This window comes from Ornithodoros turicata, unplaced genomic scaffold (genome assembly GCF_037126465.1).
Source record: "Ornithodoros turicata isolate Travis unplaced genomic scaffold, ASM3712646v1 ctg00000895.1, whole genome shotgun sequence".
Taxonomy (NCBI): domain Eukaryota; kingdom Metazoa; phylum Arthropoda; class Arachnida; order Ixodida; family Argasidae; genus Ornithodoros; species Ornithodoros turicata.
Genome location: NW_026999412.1, coordinates 418,249 through 439,166, shown reverse-complemented (window position 1 = coordinate 439,166; position 20,918 = coordinate 418,249). Strand labels below are relative to the sequence as shown.

At 44.1% G+C, this 20,918-nt stretch overlaps 2 protein-coding genes across 2 annotated transcripts; both read right to left on the bottom strand.

Moving 5' to 3' along the window:
- Positions 1 to 15,022: 15,022 nt before the first annotated feature.
- On the bottom strand, positions 15,023 to 17,680 carry LOC135375566 (uncharacterized). The gene has a single exon (XM_064608243.1). It carries the CDS (start codon positions 17,678 to 17,680, stop codon positions 15,023 to 15,025), a length of 2,658 nt encoding a protein of 885 aa, XP_064464313.1.
- Positions 17,681 to 19,221: 1,541 nt separating this feature from the next.
- On the bottom strand, positions 19,222 to 20,298 carry LOC135375565 (uncharacterized). The gene has a single exon (XM_064608242.1). The coding sequence runs from the start codon at positions 20,296 to 20,298 to the stop codon at positions 19,222 to 19,224; it is 1,077 nt and encodes a 358-aa protein (XP_064464312.1).
- Positions 20,299 to 20,918: the final 620 nt, after the last annotated feature.

The following is a 20,918-nucleotide window of genomic DNA, read 5'->3' as shown; positions in this document are numbered from 1 at the left end:
CCTTGCTGGTTGCGCGTTAGATGACCCAAAACCTGTACCCGTCTGTCTTTGCACCGCGAACAAGGGGAGGCCTTGTAAGGACGATAAGAAAAAGCTCCGGGTAACTGGGGATTCTACGCTGAACTAGTGACTCTACGCTGAACGAAAGGTCTTGTGTAATGTGAAGTACGCTGTGAAAACCAAGGAGTGTCTCAAATTTTGTACTGAAAATATAGTAATAATCAGCACATTATGAGACGGAATTTATGCTCCGAGACCTCCTCGCGCGTCAAGTTCCTTTCATATTATCGTGTTCATTTATACACAAAGACGGAGTTCAAGGAGTTTTAGGAGCTTCTTTCTTCTCCTTTTTTTTCTTTTTGAGTAGCTGTTGCTAAATGCAATGCATTTATTTAGGATGACTGAGTGTAAGTATTGAGCCTATCAAAAGGCCGAAAATCATAACGCCGAACTATCAGAAGGCCGAAAGCCAAAAGACAAAAAAAATCATAACGCCGAAAATCACAAGGCTGAAAATGGAAAGGCCAAAGAGACACACATATTCTTCTGTGCCGATGTTTATGGGTTATAAAAGTTCTATACCCACTTATTCAGTTGTTTCATTGCCCTTACAACTCCGCTTCTGCTGAAAATACGGTTCATCAACATAGAAAGTATTAGAGAACAACTACAACATCATTGTCTGACCACCACCACCAACAAAAAAGAACAATATCTGAAAATACTATTATTCCGGTTGAGATGGGAACTACGTCCGACGATACCCACGTTCAGCGAGCGCGAAGTCAGAGCCTCAGGATAGTGGGCATATGCGTTTCATTTCATTGGTACGAATGGAGAAGGTACTGTCCATTGCGCTCAGTATTCTGTAGTGCTCCCCTTTATAAAAGAACGCGGCTGCCATTTTTCCAACATATCTGCCAGAAATACGTAGAAGCTAGCAGGACCTTGGAAAATCGCCAGTGAGGAATCATCTCGTGTCATAGTCAAGATTTATTTGTTTTGGAGAATCGCTTCCCAATCTTACCGCGTTGTCTGTTGTACTCAGCAAACTTTGCGAGAGAGGAACAGAAAGAACAGAAGCAGTCGGCACAATGCAAGCGGCGCAGCTGGTGTAACCGCATTTATGTTCCTCATTCAATGGTTTCACTATTCATTAACACGCATATTAATTTAAAACTCCCGTCTCGCAATTTAAACAAATAATCTGATAGCACTTGATCGGCTATGATCCGTTTCCTCAGCTGTTCACGACGGAGCTCCTGTAATTTCCGGGATACGGAAAAATCATCCCCGGTGAGAACCTAGGTTAGAACCTATGTGAGTTAGGTTAGGTTAGGTTAGGTTAGGTCAGAGGTTAGGTTAGTTTAGTTTGTTTTTGACAGTTCACCATCCACAGTCCATCGCATCGTCCTCATCCACATTATAACTGGATATTCGGAAGTCATAAGCTGTTATTTGAAGAAAAGTAATTGATAACAGTACAAACAAGAGTAGAAACATCATAACAGCATGTTCCGCCGAAAAGAACATCGTGTCGCCTATGAACTTTCATACGGAACATTACCTTCCTAAGCCTAACCATGATTTAGCGTTTTAGCGTGAGCCAGCGCTGTCCGCCCATTTGATCGAACGCCGTTTGATCGAAAGCCGGTTGATCGAAAGCCGGCTGACCGACGCCGTTTCTTCGAAAGATGTTTTTTCGAAGGGAGTTCGAAGCTCGCAGCGTGTCCTTAGCATCTCTTTTTCTGTAACTTTTGACTCGAACATATGGAGCAGGCAATCACTGTCCTCTCCTTTTTCTTCATTTGTTTGTTTGTTCCTGTTCCAGTATCCTGCGAACCAGTAGGACACATACCGAACAAAATGTCTTCAAGTTGGGAGCAGCCAATAGTCTGTGCTTCTTCTGGGCACGCTCTCCATTGCTGGCGACGAATTCAAAGTGAAAGATCCGAAATGGGATAGTGATATGTGCAAGAAAGGCACTCGAAGTCTGAATGCTAAGAAGGAAATTTCGTCATAGTATAAAATAAAGATATTGTATTAACAGCCATATAAAACTCTAGTTCAATCTTGTTTAGAGTATGCATCAGCTCGAAACGTACCAATCAAAAAATCAATCAAAGCACCGCTGCCATTTCGATCAAACGATGTTCGATCAAATGGCTTTCGACGATATGTCCCGCGTTCGATCAAACGGCTTTCGTTCTTGCGGAGACGATTTCTCCTGGGGACATTTTTTCCAGGGAGGAAAATCCGGCATCTCGGGTGAGCTTTGATTATATGAAACGGCTTCTCCTTGATCATTCCTTCATTTGGCAACTCGCTCTCATATTCATCTCTGGAAACCCCTATTTTGTAATTGTATCTGTGTTGCGCTATAAGACTAGTGATTTTCCTAAAATACGCATAAATTTGGCTCACATTGTGTCCAGTTCTTCAGCTTTTCCACGACCGAATTCCACGTTTTCAAGTTTGGATGGAACTAACTGAGACCTCAGCATCCAACACAGCGAAATCTGGAGTAAAAATTTACGCTTCAGAAGTTCTTCTAAAAAAAGAAAAGAAAGCCTGTCCCAAAAATTTTCCTGTCCCACATGATAAGGAGGCCGAACTGCACTTTTTGCAACACTCAAACAAGAACCTGTTATGTTGTCAGGTGACCATTGTTATTATTCTTCTACTATGTGTCCTTTTGTGTTTTGTCGAATCGTTCCTCTTGGCCTCCAGGGAAAAAAAATGTGTGTTGGGAATATCGCGACTCCCGCTGCGAGGCCTCGCCGCTCAACCTTTCCATATCTTCCTTGGTTGGTTTCCTGTGTGTCGCCCCGAAGCCTTTATCGCCCTTCAGTAGTATAGGGACGGTGTTAAACTCAGATTATATCAAACTCAGACATGGACCTCTGGGCCCTGCCCCTGAGCCCTCAGCGTATTTTCCCTGCGCGGCACCTGTGCGGAGGGGTGTCCGCGCGCTTATTGGCGAGGGGAGGGCTGCGTGCGCGTTGGCCCTCTCACATTTTTCAGCCTGGGCCAACTTCTTTCGTCATTTTTCAATCTGCGCCGAATTTTTTCGCGACTTTTTCCCGTGCGCGACAGGCGGCGCTCGGGTGGAGGGCTGCTGCGGTGGGCGGAGCGTGGCCGGAGGGTTGCGTGAGCGCTTACTCGCTAACATTTTTCAGCCTGGGCCGACTTCTTTCATAATTTTTCAATCTGTGTCGACTTCAATCGCAATTTGTTTCCCGCTACAGAAGGTGTGCAGTAGGCGATTTACATGCAAAGGATAGCCATACACAAAAGTACAAGTGAAAATATATTTATTAAAGTCATTAGTGTCAGGAATTCTGTTATGACTCCCTGTGATGGAGAAAAACTCAGCCAAAAAATCTGATGCAATAGCATTGAAGGGCTATTTTATTAGTGATAATCACGCAAGTTTTCAATTAAGCAGAAGGAGTAGCACATTTTAATAAAAAGATATTTTAAACCAATATGATTACAATCAAAATTAAAAGTTTCATTATAAAAAGTCTAACATGACCACCATAGCGGAGTTTTAATTACAAAGTTCTGACAGATGTACGTAACTTCATGCGCAACAGCTAATATTCCATTATGATACATTTAATCAAAGAATATATTTTTAATCAATATGATTACAATCAAAATTAAAAGTTTTATTATAAAAAGTCTAACATTATTATACGGGACCACCATAGTGGAGCTTTAATTACAAGTGTCGATGGATGTATGAGAACAGCAGAGAACCTGGAAGACCATGGGACACGAACACAAGAGGAAATAAAATCTATAACACTACATTGGTTAATCAAAACAACAGAGGAGGAGAATAATCTATCATTTAACTATCATAAAATCATCCTCGTGACTTAATCTAGTCAAACCCCATACAATTTTTATTCTAAGAGACACTACAAACCTTACTTTGTTTTATGAATCCAACACGAAAAATATATTAAAAATGGACTTCACTGCATAGCACGCTCCTAGCCAACAATCAGCTCTAATAATATCTGCCATGATTTGTTGAAGACGGGAGGCGTACACCCGTTCTGACGCAGTTATGAACATTTTCGAGTGCAATAGGGAAGATTATTCCAACATTACACAATTAATCAATTTCTTATTAAGTAAACAGCATAGACATACGGAAATAATGAGAAATACGATCAACAGCTAATAGAGAACCAAACCCAATCACATAAACAACAGACACATGCAGGAAAATAAATGAAAAAGCAGCTATCAAAACGATAAACACGCAGGGATGAATAGCAGAGAAACACTTTGAACAGCACATGATGAATAATTTAATACAGCACAGAGCTAACGTATAAATATAGCAGAGAAACACTCTAAACGGCGCATCTGCCAACGTGTAAACAACAGACAGGAAAATACTATTGAAACATGATCAACAGCTAATAGAGAGCCAAAAATCCAACACGTAAACAAGAGGTACACAAAGGATAAATAGTTGAAGAACAATCTATCAACACGATAAACATGTACAGATGAATACCAGAGAAACGCTTTGTACGATGCATATGCCAACATGTGAACAACACACAGGAAAATAATAGCGAAACAAACTATCAAACATTAATAAATTGAAATTAAAATAAAATATCTTTTGAACTATCATAAAATCAACCTTGCGACCTAACAATCTAGAATTTTCATCCTACTAGGGCATTATAAACATTACCTTGACAGAGGTATCCAAACACGCAGCACAGCTAAGCTTTCCTTAGTACAACCAGACTGGAGTCCAGCGGGGTCACTCTCTCCCTCTATACAGCCCAAAGGGAAGAATCTGCTGTCAATCTATGAAGTGGGGAAACCCTCTCTCTTTTTCACATTCTTTCCTCCGAAAGGAAATATTCTTAGGACCGGTGTACAGAGACGAAGTTTTTTATCGATTGCAAATAGACATTGGAATTATTCGATTCTCAAGAACACAATAAGAATTCTATAAAAAAAACAATAGCACGCAAAAAATCTGAGAATCTGACACAACTATTATGCATACATTATTCTCAACTCACAAAATATCAATCGAGTGAACATCTGAAGCAAAGAGAGAAAGTTAAGTTTACTAAGTGATATAAACAATACTCATTCGAAAACGAAAATCAAATTTAATTACATCGTTTTATGACAACTTTGCAACAGTAATTTCTACACACAGAAGCCGCAAACAACTCATCTGAAATGCAAATTAATGTGAAAGTTTGCTACAGTGAAAATCAACGCACACAGCTCAAAAATACATTCCAATCTAGTAGAATATTTTTTTATTAATATCAATCGAGTGATCACCTGAAACAAAGTCAAAGCAGTAATTAATTTAGGCAAACATTTTCCTAACCACGCGCGCAAATACAACACAGAAACACGTCTTTTTCATTCAGGACCCACTAGTGGATTCGAAGTGAGAGGGGGAAATGGCGGGGTCACTCCCTCCCTCTATACAGCCCAAAGCGAAGAATCTGTTGTCAATCTAGGAAGTGCGGAAACCCTCTCTCTTTTTCACATTCTTTCCTCCAAAAGGAAATATTCTTAGGACCGGTGTACAGAGGCGAAATTTAATTGATTGCAAATAGACATTGGAATTATTCGATTCTCAAGAACACAATAAGAATTCTATCAAAAAAACAATAGCACGCAAAAAATTTAAGAATATACTTTTATGTCAGTGCAAACTGGTTTTAGAGAAACATTATCTAAGCAAACGAGAAATATTATCGGCGCAAACAATACCAAACGAGAAACGATGCATTTTAATGTATTTCAAATCTGACACAACTATTATGCATACATTATTCTCAACTCCCAAAATATCAATCGAGTGAACATCTGAAGCAAAGAGAGAAAGTTAAGTTTACTAAGTGGTAGAAACAATACTCATTCGAAAACGAGAATCAAATTTAATTACATCTTTTTAGGATAACTTTGCAATAGTAATTCCTACATGCAGAAGCCACAAACAACTCATCTGAAATGCAAATTATTGTGTTTGCTATAACGGAAATCAACGCACACAACTTAAAAATACATTCCCAACTAGTAGAATATTTTTATTAATATCAGTCGAGTGATAATCTGAAACAAAGTCAAAAGCAGTAATTAATTTAGGTAAACATTTTTTCGCAACCACGCAGCGCAAATATACATCACAGAAACATGTCTTTTCCATTCAGGGCCCACTAGTGGAAACGAAGTGAGAGAGGGAAGCTGAGTTCCCGTACACTTTCGTTAAGGTTACGCCCGCAGGGAGTAGGGGAATCCAACAATGGTCTTGGTGTACAATGTATAGTTGAACGCTATAAACCGACTCCCGCAAGTCAAGTTAGGTAAGGAGGGTCTCTAGCGCTGTCTTGTACGTAGAATCACTGAAAGCAAACGTTTTTTCCTTACACATCACATCTTTTTGTAAATTGAATTTCATAATTCTCACGGCAGGTGGAACATTCTAAACGTGGTAATAAATTTTTAATAAATAAAATTAGCACCGATATGATGTAATTAAGTGTCGGGGCACACTACAAAACAGAACAGACAATTGCTATACATTGAAGAGATGGACGGATTTTGTACTCGCTACCATAGGTCATGGGAGGACCTGATGAAAAGCTGCTTCGAAAAGGAGGAACCTCGAAACGATTCAATTATCGCTACATTTCAATACGTCCTAGACATGGTCGTATTCGGAGATATGGTGTAAATTATGGAATTCAAGATGCGAGAACTTGTATGCCGAATCTACAATAGTTATAAAAATATTTGCACGCCAACATCGGAAGGAGCACTGGGATTGATGGTGGAGTTTTTGAGGTTTGCTAACGAAGAATTGAAATACACTAGACCAAACGTAATTGTAATCATTGCAATGGGCATTGCATTAATCAAGAAAGCAATCAGATCAAATTATCATATACAAGCAGTCTATATCGCACGATTCATTACGGATTTGTTGAATTTACACCTAACGGTTGAAATGGAAAGTACATAAAAAAATCTTATCACGTGGTATATTCCACCCTAGAACCTCTACACATTTATTGTATTCTACCAGTCAAGGATGTCGAATGAACAGAAGTTCAATATTGTCGTGCAAGGTCTGATGTATCGTCACTTATTGAAACTCAACAAACATATCAATTGTGGTGGGCCACCGGACGATTTTCATCTAATACACTCTTGTTCGCCATTCAAGAATCTTCGTACAAAGAAGGGAAACATCAATAAGAGACTGTGCAAGTTCTTCGCAATAAAGTGCAAGTTGTTGAAGCAATACAAACACGGCGAAAACATATCACCCGCGTTAATCAACGCTGGATTCAAGCGCCCAGTAATCAGAATAAACTACTTGATGTCTTCGGAATTCATCAATCAAGACAACAAACGGAAACTTCAGAGTTTGGAATAGAATTGTAATTTATCGAAATAAACAAGTGTATAATTGAAATAATAATTGTATTCTTTGTCATCATTGTAATGTATTCTACACATCGCAACGAAAACAGCTTTTGATTAGATTGAAGATTGCTAAGGAGACACTATGTACAAGGATCTTCGCATGGAATCAGCGGTGGCAATCAAAGATATTTTACACAGTCAACCTTTATACAACACCGACACCCGAAGGAAAGAATTGTAGAAGAATCGCTAATAGAAATTTAGAGGCATGTTACATCAATCTTTGTTTACAAAAGAGGATCACTAATATTTTTCGAAAGCTTATTGCGTTGTGTGCGTTGATTTCCGTTATAGCAAACACAATAATTTGCATTTCAGATGAGTTGTTTGTGGCTTCTGCATGTAGGAATTACTGTTGCAAAGTTGTCATAAAACGATGTAATTAAATTTGATTCTCGTTTTCGAATGAGTATTGTATCTATCATTGAATAAATTTGACTTTCTCTTTTCGCTTCAGATATTCACTCGATGGATGTTTTATGAGTTGAGAACAATATATGCATAACAGTTGTGTCAGATTTGAAATACATTAAAATGCATCGTTTCTCGTTTGGTATCGTTTGCGCCGATAATATTTCTCGTTTGCTTAGATAATGTTTCTCTAAAACCAGTTAGCACTGACATAAAAGTCTATTCTTAGATTTTTTGCGTGCTATTGTTTTTTTTTTGATAAAATTCTTATTGTGTTCTTGAGAATCGAATAATTGCAATGTCTATTTGCAATCAATAAAAAATTTCGTCTCTGTACACCGGTCCTAAGAATATTTCCTTTCGGAGGAAAGAATGTGAAAAAGAGAGAGGGTTTCCCCACTTCATAGATTGACAACAGATTCTTCCCTTTGGGCTGTATAGAGGGAGAGAGTGACCCCGCCGGACTCCAGTCTGGTTGTACTAAGGAAAGCTTAGCTGTGCTGCGTGTTTGGATACCTCTGTCAAGGTAATGTTTATAATGCCCGAGTAGGATGAAAATTCTATATTATTAGGTCGCAAGGTTGATTTTATGATAGTTCAAAAGATATTTTATTTTAATTTCAATTTATTAATGTTTGATAGTTTGTTTGGCTATTATTTTCCTGTGTGTTGTTTACATGTTGGCATATGCATCGTACAAAGCGTTTCTCTGGTATTCATCCGTACATGTTTATCGTTTTGATAGATTGTTCTTCAACTATTTATCCTTTGTGTACCTCTTGTTTACGTGTTGGATTTTTGGCTCTCTATTAGCTCTTGATCATGTTTCAATAATATTTTCCTGTCTGTTGTTTACACGTTGGCAGATGCGCCGTTTAGAGTGTTTCTCTGCTATTCAGCATTAGCTCTGTGCTGTATTAAATTATTCATCATGTGCTGTTCAAAGTGTTTCTCTGCTATTCATCCGTGCATGTTTATCGTTTTGATAGATTCTTTTTCATTTATTTTCCTGCATGTGTCTGTTGTTTATGTGATTGGGTTTGGTTCGCTATTAGCTGTTGATCGTATTTCTCATTATTTCCGTATGTCTATGCTGTTTACTTAATAACAAATTGATTAATTGTGTAATGTGGGAATAATCTTCCCTATTGCACTCGAAAATGTTCATAGCTGCGTCAGAACGGGTGTACGCCTCCCGTCTTCAACAAATCATGGCAGATATTATTAGAGCTGATTGTTGGCTAGGAGCGTGCTATGCGGTGAAGTTCATTTTTAATATATTTTTTGTGTTGGATTCATAAAACAAAGTAAGGTTTGTACTGTCTCTTAGAATAAAAATTGTATGGGGTTCGACTAGATTAAGTCACGAGGATGATTTTATGATAGTTAAAATGATAGATTATTCTCCTCCTCTGTTGTTTTGATTAACCAATGTGGTGTTATAGATTTTATTTCCTGTTGTGTTCGTGTCCCATGGTCTTCCAGGTTCTCTGCTGTTCTCATACATCTATCGACACTTGTAATTAAAGCTCCACTATGGTGGTCCCGTATAATAATGTTAGACTTTTTATAATAAAACTTTTAATTTTGATTGTAATCATATTGATTAAAAATATCTTTTTATTGAAATGTGCTACTCCTTCTGCTTAATTGAAAACTTGCGTGATTATCACTAATAAAATAGCCCTTCAATGCTATTGCATCAGATTTTTTGGCTGAGTTTTTCTCCTTCACACGGAGTCATAACATAATTCCTGACACTAATGACTTTAATAAATATATTTTCACTTGTACTTTTGTGTATGGCTGTCCTTTGCATATAAATCGCCTACTGCACACCTGCTGTAGCGGGAAAAAAATTGCGATTGAAGTCGACACAGATTGAAAAATGATGAAAGAAGTCGGCCCAGGCTGAAAAATGTGAGCGAGTAAGCGCTCACGCAACCCTCCGGCCACGCTCCGCCCACCGCAGCAGCCCTCCACCCGAGCGCCGCCTGTCGCGCACGGGAAAAAGTCGCGAAAAAATTCGGCGCAGATTGAAAAATGACGAAAGAAGTTGGCCCAGGCTGAAAAATGTGAGAGGGCAAACGCGCACGCAGCCCTCTCCTCGCCGATAAGCGCGCGGACACCCCTCCGCACAGGCGCCGCGCAGGGAAAATACGCTGAGGGCTCAGGGGAGGGCCCAGAGGTCCATGTCTGAGTTTGACATTGTCTGAGTTTAAAGGAGTCCCGTGTCACTGGGGGTTGTCGACTGACATCATTTTTCTGAGCCGGTGTAATGTGAAAGAAAAAGGGAGAACATGGGGGAAGGCGAGTCTTTCATATATGTTACTGAAGTTTCCGGGGAATAATAGGAAGTCTATTCTGCGACGGAAATTTTGAAAAGTATTTCGCACCAACGCCTTGTAAATGAATTCAGATATTTGATAATGCATACATACACAAAATATACATACCAAAATGTCATTTTTCCATAAATAGTACTGTTATTATCAATGACATTGTGGCGCTGTGTGTAGGCGATGTTTATAGCCTAATTTACAACCGCTGGTACATCCAGTTGAGAGCCTCCGAGATACCGACATCTCGGGCGAGCTTTGATAGCATATGAAGTTACCTTTCCTTGGCCATTTCCTGATTTCTTAATTGGCAATCGCCTTGTGCTCAGACTCACTGCTGGCAACATTCGTTTATAATGCCATCTGTGTGTGTACTGCCCATATTGCCATCCGCACTATCCGATCACACTTGTACGTCGGCATACAGTAAGTATGCATTATAGTGAAACAATACGAAGAGCAACTAAAAATTCCATAATCAGTCAGTACAGACGCAGGTGACTTGTGAAAACAATAATTCTAGCATAAATATATAACACAATAAAAATAACGAAGTACTCATATAAGCAATAGGAGAGAAAAAAAGGGGGGAACTGGTGTACCGAAGTGGGGAGCAAAGAAATGGGGGGTGACGTTTCGAGCGAAGGCTCCACGTCACATCCACATTCCGTCCATCTAGTCTGAAGAAGAGCCTTCGCTCGAAACGTCACCCCCCACTTCTTTGTTCCCCTCTTCGGTACACCAGTTCCCCCCTTTTTTTCTCTCTGTGTACGTGTGCCTGGCAGCCCTTTTGGTTTTTCGGTCTTAAGCAATAGGAGAGAAGCTAAAAGACGTCAATGTCTCGAATCGAACTGCGGACCTTTCGTGTCAAAGTACTACACTTTACCTCTCGACAAACAGCGCAGAGGGTTCGTGCCGCCTTAAACTCGCGACGTCAACCATGCAAAATGGGGATTCTTTCCGAGCCGGAGGCGAACGGCGTAATAAGGACGGCGAGCGTGGCGCCATCTAGAATCGGGAAAATCGTGATCGGAGTTGTTCCCCGACTGGTATGGCCTCTTAACGATAGAGCAGGGTCGTAATGGACCAATATGGGTGCTTCCGACATCAATTTCTTTCTTTTCTGGAACGCTAACGAACAAGCACATCCCACTTCCATCGCACATCTTAACGAAGCAAACTGTTCAAGGGATGCAAAATGGTAGCAAGTTGCGGAACAAACTTCCTGTAATAGTTTATAAGCCCTAAGAGATATCTTAGGTGGCGCTTATTAGTTGGCACGGGAGCGTTAACAATGGCGTCTGTCTTCTCCGGTTATGTTCGTATACCTTCTGCGGTAATTACGTGCGGTAAATCGACAAATACATTTTGGTCGGCCAGTTAAAATGTAAAGTGAAGCATACACCCATGACAACGTTTCACTACTTTCCCCAAAAAACATAACAATACAAAAGTTATCGCATACATGGCTTACCCAGCGAGTGTGGAAAAGTTCCGTAGTGCATTCCCCGAACTGCAGGAAAACGAGACAAAACTTAAGTTTCAGTTTAACTCGTAGTCGATATAAGCTGTATCAACACTCTATTGGGTCATATGGTAGGTTACCTCCGAGCGATCCTTAAATTTTTCTTTGCATACGTCTTCATTCAGGCAGGCAAATTGGATGAACTGAAAACATACACAAAATACGTCGCTTTGTGTGAAGCTGCAAATCATTGTGCTATATTTTACTGCAATGTTACACAACCACATTTCCCTCTAGATATACTGTTCTGAACTGGTGCTTCCGGGGTGGCATCATGTTGATGCCGTTCGAGAAAAAGTCTTCTCGACGTAATGTGTTTCGTTCCTTTCTGCTTTTGAGTGTAACAGCCCCGATCTGTTTAAGATGACCTTCTCTTCAACCAGCGTTGTCACGCGAGTGAAGCTGATGATGACAGCTTGCCCAATAATTTTTCCTTCTAGGACACGATCTCTTTAGGACCAGGAAGCAGACCCAGGGTACTGTTTGAAATGCCTTGTAGCAGCCGAGTATCTTTCTCAATTGGGTAACGTTGCGCGAAATTAGCCACAGCGTGCATCTTTTCTATTTAGGCACGACTACCTCTTCGGCGTGGTAGCCGCACGCTCATGTTTCTGTATTCTTCATAACTGACAGCTGCCTTCACGTCAAACTGTGAATGCAAAAAAAGTTTTGTTTTTCGTATCACCTTGACAGACAATGGTGTATAGTACAATCGGTATTGTTTGGATGGGCAAGCTGGATGGTACTCCTTCACAAAATCATATCTCCAAAAACATTATCAAATCTTTTGAGGGATGAATGATACGTTACACAGGAGACAATTGATGTTCTGAGGCTGGAACACAGAGAAAGGACAAATACATACAAAGTCTCAAGTGCCTAGGAAATAATGATGAAAGATGGAAGTCAGCTGGTCCTACAGCTGGCTAACCTTTTCAGTGACTTCCATCTTTCATAATTTCTTCCATGATACGTTATGTCTGCACAACTGCGTAGTGACAAATACAGTGACGAAGTACACCACGTAGGCATAAAACAAAGAAAAGTCAGAGCGCAATTTACTCCACATTTCTCACCTCATGTGCATTGTTGAGACAATTATCACTGATCGTTCATGTCGTGTAGGATGTTGCACTCAAGTTTCTTGGATAAGTGAAAACACAACAACAGTCATTTCTGCATCCTTCGAATAGCTAGGCGATTCTGTACTTACGTCCAACGCAAGTGGAATGTTCGGATTTTGGATCATGTGGTAGACGCGTTTCCAGCAGGTTCTCACGAGGTGTGTGATTGCCCTACCAACAGCAGCAGCGACTTTTGCATCTGCCAAAAGAGAAATAAAGGTGAAATCCCGATTGGTGCATTTCCTAGCTGCCTATGTAGGATGTGTGGCCTTCGTGTGTAGTGAGCATATTCCTGTAACCACTTGTACGACTATTGTGTTTGAAAAAAGAAAGCCACCTGTAGAAAGCACATACAGGGTGTTCATTTATCCGTTACACATTTAAAAATAAATGTGTGAGAGCGGAACTGGTGCCATTTTTGCGGGCGAGCTACGCGGTCAGGCGGGCGACTAATTACCTAAAATTCGTTAATTAGTTTTTACAACAGTAGCGGTGTCCGTGTGCTAAAGTCCTACTCGCCCCTCTGCTGCCACCAACAGGTGTGACAATGTGAAGTTATAATGTGAGTATTCACCTACATTCCACTTTTCCTGGGCGCTCTCATGCAGACATCTTGGCACCACTCTTAAATCTGCCCTCAACATTACAACCTCTGCTTTCAGGATGGAAAACAAAGGCCACCATTCCGATTAACTGCTATCTGCCAGTTCAAGCACTTTTGTTGCCCAAACAGCGGCTCCTATGGATGGGATGGCATAAGCTTCACTGTCTGATACAGAAGGTACAGTACATTAGTTCAGTTAAAGCCTTTGTCGCTGCTGCGCCATAAAAATGCTCATCATCATCATCATCAGTCCAGTTACTTTGCCTTTGAGCTACCATCCTTTCTGACACGCACAAGCTGATGCATCTCTGATAACGTTCCAGACAGCACAAGATGTTGACAATGAGTTGCGTCGGTGTTACCTGAACGTCGAAGTTTGGCAGCGATGTTTCCTGCCCACATTCATCGTCGTGGCAATATATTTGTTTCAATGCGCATGCTATGTTTCAAAGAAGGCGTAAAGCTAACATTGCGATGATGTTACTGAAGCAATGTTGAATATGTTACACTCAGGTAGTGTGGCGTTTACATTGTTGATGCAATGTTTTTCAAGCAATGGCAACGCTATGTTGCAATTGCATTCCTTCTAGAACGCTTAGTTAGCAACGTAGATACAGCGTTGGTTCAATATCTTTATTTCAATATTTTTGCTGTATTTCAAAAGATGCGCAGAGCTAGTAGTGTGATTGTGTTGCCGAAGCATTGTTGGGTGTGCTACACTAACCAAATGTCGCAGGTACATTGCTGATGTGGTGTTTGACAAGCAATTTTAGTGCAATGCTACAGCGAGATTGCTCACAAAAAACTGCATCGGCAACCTAATCTTAACGTTGCAGCACTATGTGTCAATAGAGAGTTTTAGTGTACCGTACGCTATCGCCTTTGCATACGTAAGGGATAGCGTTGATGCTTCTGGGCACGTCCATAACAGAAAGGGAGTTTCGCGCAGTGTGCAGAACAACCAACGCTATGCGTTACTTACGCAAAGGCCATAGCGTACGGTACACTAAAACTCACCAATGTGTCTACCTGTATTTCAAAGTTTGCGTAGGGCTAACAATGTGATTCTGTTGCAAGAGCAATGCTACACAAGGTACATCGAGGAAAGGTTGCATTTACAATGTGTAATTGAGATGCTGTATTTATTTATTTGTTATGTTGTTGTCAGGCATCGGCATTCAGTGTTCGGGTCACCAGATTGTCGCGAAGTCAAGGCACGACAATAGATGAGACAAAGGCAACAACCACTTTACTGTGCGAGTGCCGGATCTCAACTAACGAATTATCGCACGAACAGTCACCACGAGCAGGGCAGAGGCAGGGCTCGTCGTTGTCAGCAGGTGCCGCTACAATGTCAATACCTTATGTATAAGGAAGCAGGAGACGTCCGTAAGGATCGGTGGCAAACCATTTAATGACAGTAATGGCGGAAGAGAAGATCGAGGGCGGAAGCTCACGAGATCCCGTGTCCCTGCAATCCTGTCGTCTTCCTTAACACTCCCCGGCGCGGAAGTACAAGTCAATCAGCTTCCAATTTGTAGAGAAGTTGTACTGGCCGGCTTACGGTTTTCCCTCCTGGCAAGTTGATTCTACAGGATCTAACCCTTCCATCTGGGCTCTGTGTTACGTGACTCACACGTCCTAGAGGCCACGATGTTCGCGGCCTTGCCTCTGCAGCAATGAGTACTAGGTCCCCGACGGCGACGCTGTGTGATGGTACGGGCTTGCAGACGTTGGCCGATCTCAGGAGGAGGATGTACGTTTTAACCCACTTCTTCCAGCATTGATGAGTCAATTCTTCCCTATACATCCACCGGCGTCTCAACTGTTGCGCTGTAGATGTTGTTCCTGCTTCGGGTTCGCGACACGGAAGCGCGGTGAGCCTTTGCCCAATCAGAAAGTGTGACGGCGTGACGGCAGAAAGGTCGTCTGGATCTTCGGACAGATACGTCAGAGGCCGAGAGTTCATCACCGCCTCCACCTCTGTGAGAACGGTAGAGAGTTCTTCGTAGCGGAGGGCGCTTCGACCCAGGACTGTACGCAGGCAGGTTTTGGTACTGCGAATCAGGCGTTCCCAAAACCCACCCCACCATGCTCCTCGCTCCACTATGAATTTCCAGGTGATCCGTCGTGCAGTCAGGAATACGTTTACCTGAGCGCTTTGTGACAACCAGGCAGGGGTGAGTTCGCGACTGGCTCGCTTGAATGTCCGAAAATTGTCTGAATATATAGTGGCGGGTACGCCCCGTCTTGATACGAACCTTCTAAGAGCCATTAGGAAATCCTCGGTAGTCATAGACTTCGTCAGCTCTAGGTGAACAGCCCTAGTGACGGCACAGGTAAAAATCAGGATGTAGCACTTTCTTCCGCCGCCTTTTGAACACTTGTAGTACAGTGGACCCGCAAAATCGGTGCCTGTCACTTCAAATGGTGCGGACTGTGACAAGCGGTCTCGTGGTAGCGGAGCGGTAACTTCTGTGCACGCCTGAACCTTTACTCGTCGGCAAGTGCGACATCCATTTAGGATCCTCTTCACAGCCTGACGACCACGGAGAACCCAGTACTCTTCCCGAAGCGCGGCGAGTGTCTCCTGAACTCCAGCATGCAGAAGCCTGACATGAGCCCGGAAAACTAAAAGAGCGGTGAACGGGTGGTCAGCGGGAATGACGATGGGATGCCTCTGGGTTTCTTCAAAATCGCTGTATTGAAGGCGGCCCGTCAAACGGAGAACACCATCGTCATCATGGAAGACAGACACATTTTGTAAGGACTTGTGCACCGCGGGATGAGAACCGAAATTTTGACGCTGTGCCGCTGTGACCCAGTATGTTTCCGCTGCAACTACCTCGGCGGCCGCCAATGGTCCCCTGCTTTCGGCTGTGGTATGCCTACAGTTGTGCAGGAATCTTGACACCCAAGCGGTAACTCTCAGCAGACGGTGGAGTGAACTGTATTTGGCAACATCCATTAGGGTAGTAGTAGCCAAGATGGGTACGCAGCACGCCGTCTGGGCCTTTGTTTCGTTTCGTACCTCGACGCAGGGTTCATCCGGAGTACGCCATGCTGGAGGCCAAGACTTTTGATCCATAAGCCACGAGGGCCCCTGCCACCATACACTGTTGTTCAGCAATTGGAGGCATGAAGTGCCTCTCGTGAGAAGATCCGCGAGATTTTCTTTGCCGGGGAAGTGACGCCACTGACTAGGCTCCGTACCAGCCCGTATCTCCGACACCCGGTTCTGTACAAAAGGTTTCCAGTCGTTCGTCGATCCGTAAATCCAGTAGAGTGCTATCTCAGAGTCCGTCCATAACACCGTGGGTACGGTGGACAGAGATAACGTCGTCTGTAAGAATCTCATAAGCCTGGTCGCGATGACGGCACCCATTAACTCGAGTCTTGGTAAGGAGACCGTTTTGACCGGGGCCACCCGAGACTTTGCCAAAAGAAGATCCGCACTGTAATGACCGTCCCTGTCGAGCGTCACCAGGTATGCGGCCGCACCGTATGCTCGCGGACTCGCGTCGCAAAACATATGCAGCGCGATGCTGCCCTCCGACATCTTCCCGCCGAGCCGCCGTGGTAACGAGACGTGAGACAATAAAGGCACCTGCTGGCACCAAGACGACCACACTCCCATCAGGTCTTCTGGTAGTTCTTCGTCCCAACTCATCTTGGAGAGCCAAATCCGTTGTAGCAAAATCTTGGCTGTCAACACGAAAGGCGCCACATAGCCCAAGGGATCATAAATGCGAGCCACTGCTTGCAGTACATACCGTTTGGTATTCGACCGTTGCTCCAGGAACTCCGATATTGACTTCAACGGATACCGAATTTCATCTGTCTCGATATCCCAAACGATTCCTAGGACCTTCCTTAGTGGCGACGTGGTCGAACTTCCTGTCCCATCGGCGTCAAAGGTAGCCCGGAGATGAGCATCATTGCTCGTCCACTTAACCAGTTTCATGCCCGCGTCGCGGAAGATTTGCCGCGACTCGTGGTAAACAGTAAGTGCCTCTTCCGGCGATGGCATACCAACAACGAGGTCGTCCACATAGAAATGGCTGGAAAGTAAGGACGCCGTGCGTGGGTATGTCTCTTCTGCTGCTCTCAGGTGGTGACGTATAGTGGCAGCGAGAAGAAAGGGACTGGACTTGGCTCCAAAAGGCACTCGTGTCATGCGCCAAATTTCTACTGGGGGCAACGGTTCGCCTGCTCGTGGCGTCGTGGCATACCACAGAAAACGCAAACAATCTCGGTCAGCACTGTCCAGCACGATCTGTAAAAACGCCTTCTCTATATCCGCTGTGAGAGCCACATGATAAGCTCGAAACCGCAACAGCAATTGCAGAACGTCAGGGTTAAGGTTAGGGCCGGCGTGAAGAGCTTCGTTGAGAGAGAGAGAACCTTGAGCCTTCGACGAGGCATCAAACACAATTCGAACCTTTGTTGTCTCGCGGTCCCTTCGGATGACTGCGTGGTGCGGCGTATAATAGAGAGGCCCGGCCACCAACTCCGGTTGTAGGACCCGTTCAGCGTGTTGAAGACGCAAATACTGACGTATGGTGGAATCGTATTCTTCCAGCAACGTTTGGTCTCTCCGTAATCGTTTGATGAACTATCCAGCCTCTGGACCGCCAGCTTCTTGTTGTCACCCAATGCTTCAGGCGCTTCCGACTTCCAAGGCAAGCGCACGGTGTAACGACCGTTTAACAACTGCGCTGTGGACCGGAACTTGCGCAGGACAGTGTCACCGTCGGAGTCGGACTGGTGGCGATCAATTATGCCCAAATGCTCTAACTCCCAAAAGGCGGAGAGTTGCTGGTCGATGACGTTGGTATCTTCCTGGTGCACCTCAACATGGAGAACATGAACCGACGGGATGTGACAGTGACCACCGCTGGCATTCCTGCCTGAGCCTTGAATCGTCCACCCAAACAGAGTTTCAACTGCCACCAGGTAATCTGATAAACGGGCGGTTGCTCCAGTCACAACTCCCCAATAAAAGTCCGCTCCAATCAATAATGAAATATCGGTGGGAGATGAGGGCTCGTCAGCAAGCTGTAGACCCATATTCTTGACGTGTTGCGCTGAATGCGAATCGAGAACAGGCAATCCATCGGAGCAGATGTCGGGGTATTCAACCGCCTCGATTGCCATACATGATGCCGAAAATTGGCTGCGCAAGACAACCCGCACGCATCGATACTTCGTGCAGCTTGACGCAGTGTTTCCAAGGGCCCCAACATGCAAATCTTCGGATCGAAGCAGTGTACATCCGAGCTTCGTCGACACATCCTGTCGAATAAAACTGCGTTGGCTGCCGCCATCCAGAAGTATGCGTGCGAGACTTCTCCGGCCATCAGTTCCTTCAATCCACACGTTGGCTGTTTGCAGAAGGACCGCCGCGCCTGGCAAAACGGCAGAGGATGAAGAAAGAGATGTCACAACAGTTCCCGTAGACGCATGCACCGTCGACGGCTCTTGTGCTGTAGACTGAGACGACTGCGGAGACTGCTCAGTGCTGGACGAGTTGACTCCGGGGCACAGCTGAGTAAGATGACGTCTATGGCAGCGATCACACTGCAAGACCCGCCTTACCCTGCAATCCTTCGATATGTGCGACCGTCGTCCGCAAAGGAAACACCTGCCCTCCCGGCGCAGGATCACTCGTACTTGATTAGGGCTCAAACCAGCAGTGCATCCCTCCAATCGATGCTGTCAGGACTTGCAAAGCACACACGTAGGAGTGCTTGGGGCAGCCATTGCAGGTGCTGGATCTGAGACAGACGACGCGGTTGCTGTCAGCGAAGATGCAGAGGCTGGGGTCGGCTCCCTGCGCTTGGGAACGTCATCTGCCTCCCTTCGGGCTCGTTCCCGACATTCAATCTCATTCCCCAGGAAATCTAGTAGGGATGATAAAGAGTCGCCGTTGGTGTCTTTGCCTTTGTCCTTGGTTCGGTAGAAGTCCATTTCGAGGTCTCTAGGAATCTTCTTCAAGATGACCTGCCGAAGCGGAATTGCGTATTGTGCTGTCGTAACATTTAGGCTCTCCAGCTTCCTGATGCGCACTGTAACAGTCTCGTGGAGCTCACGCAACCCATTTACGTCGGTGCTGGACCGAACAGTCCTGAGCTCGAAAAGGCGCCCCATGTTTTCGGTCACAAGAAGGTCGTCCTTCCCAAATCGCTTCTGAAGTATGTCCACGGCAGTCGTGTAGTTCTCATCGCTAATTGAGAGACCTTCAATGGCACGGGCTGCTGGCCCCGAAACGAGAGAAACCAGGTACTTCAGCTTGTTGACATCAGTGAGACGTTCGTTTTCATGAATACTCGCACGGAACTGGTCCCAGAACCCCTGCCATCTAGATAGGTCGCCGTTAAAGGTGTCGATCCGTAGCTTCGGCAGAGTGACTCCGGTAGCCGGACTCCGATCTCCTGAGGAGGATCGTCGAGGTCCCGTAGCATTAACGCCGTCACTTGCGGGAGCCAAAGATCGGGATGCGGTCGTGGAGTCTAGTGCGGAACACACTTGGAACTTGATCGCAGTGACTGACTCGAGGTATTGATCGCAGGAATTACACTCGCTCTCTATCAATTCCTCCGGTATCAGACCCTGAACCTCCCGGTCCTTTTCTTTCAAGGTAGCCCACTTCGTTTCCAGAACCGTCAAGGTTTGCTTCAGTTGCTCTCTGGGAAGAGGGGTCGTAGTCAAAAGCGTCTTCAGATCGTTCACCGTTCGGGTTATCGACGACCTGGCCTGACTTCGAAATTTCCTTATGCGATCAAGATCCTCCATTTCCTTACCAGCGATGAAAGTCGGTGCGTCCTTATAGCCTCCTTAATGCTTCCTAGTCGTAAGCTGACCCAGCGGGTCCCGGGTTTCGGCACCAGTGTATAAGGAAGCAGGAGACGTCCGTAAGGATCGGTGGCAAACCATTTAATGACAGTAATGGCGGAAGAGAAGATCGAGGGCGGAAGCTCACGAGATCCCGTGTCCCTGCAATCCTGTCGTCTTCCTTAACACCTTATACGCCCTCAGGGGGCGTTGTGTTAGTGGCAGGTAACATCAACAAATATACGTTATATACAGTATGCCAATACTGGACAGCTGTTTCGGCCTTCTTGGGCCTCATCAGCAGTACGCAGGCAGGCAACATTTGAGCGTTTGAGCGGATGGCGTCGACTGTCACGTAGCACGTGATTCCTCCCGTCAGGGTGAGTTAAGTCACCACTGAAAGCTCAGTGCAAAGCCAGACTTGTGTGAGTAGGTAATGCATCTCCAGAAATAAAAAAGTATACTTTTTTTATTTCTGGAGATGCATTACCTACTGTTGCTAATTACACTAACGTTGTTCTTGAGGGTATCAAAACTTGGGCAGCCAGGAATCGCTTAAGCATTAATGTAAATAAGACTCA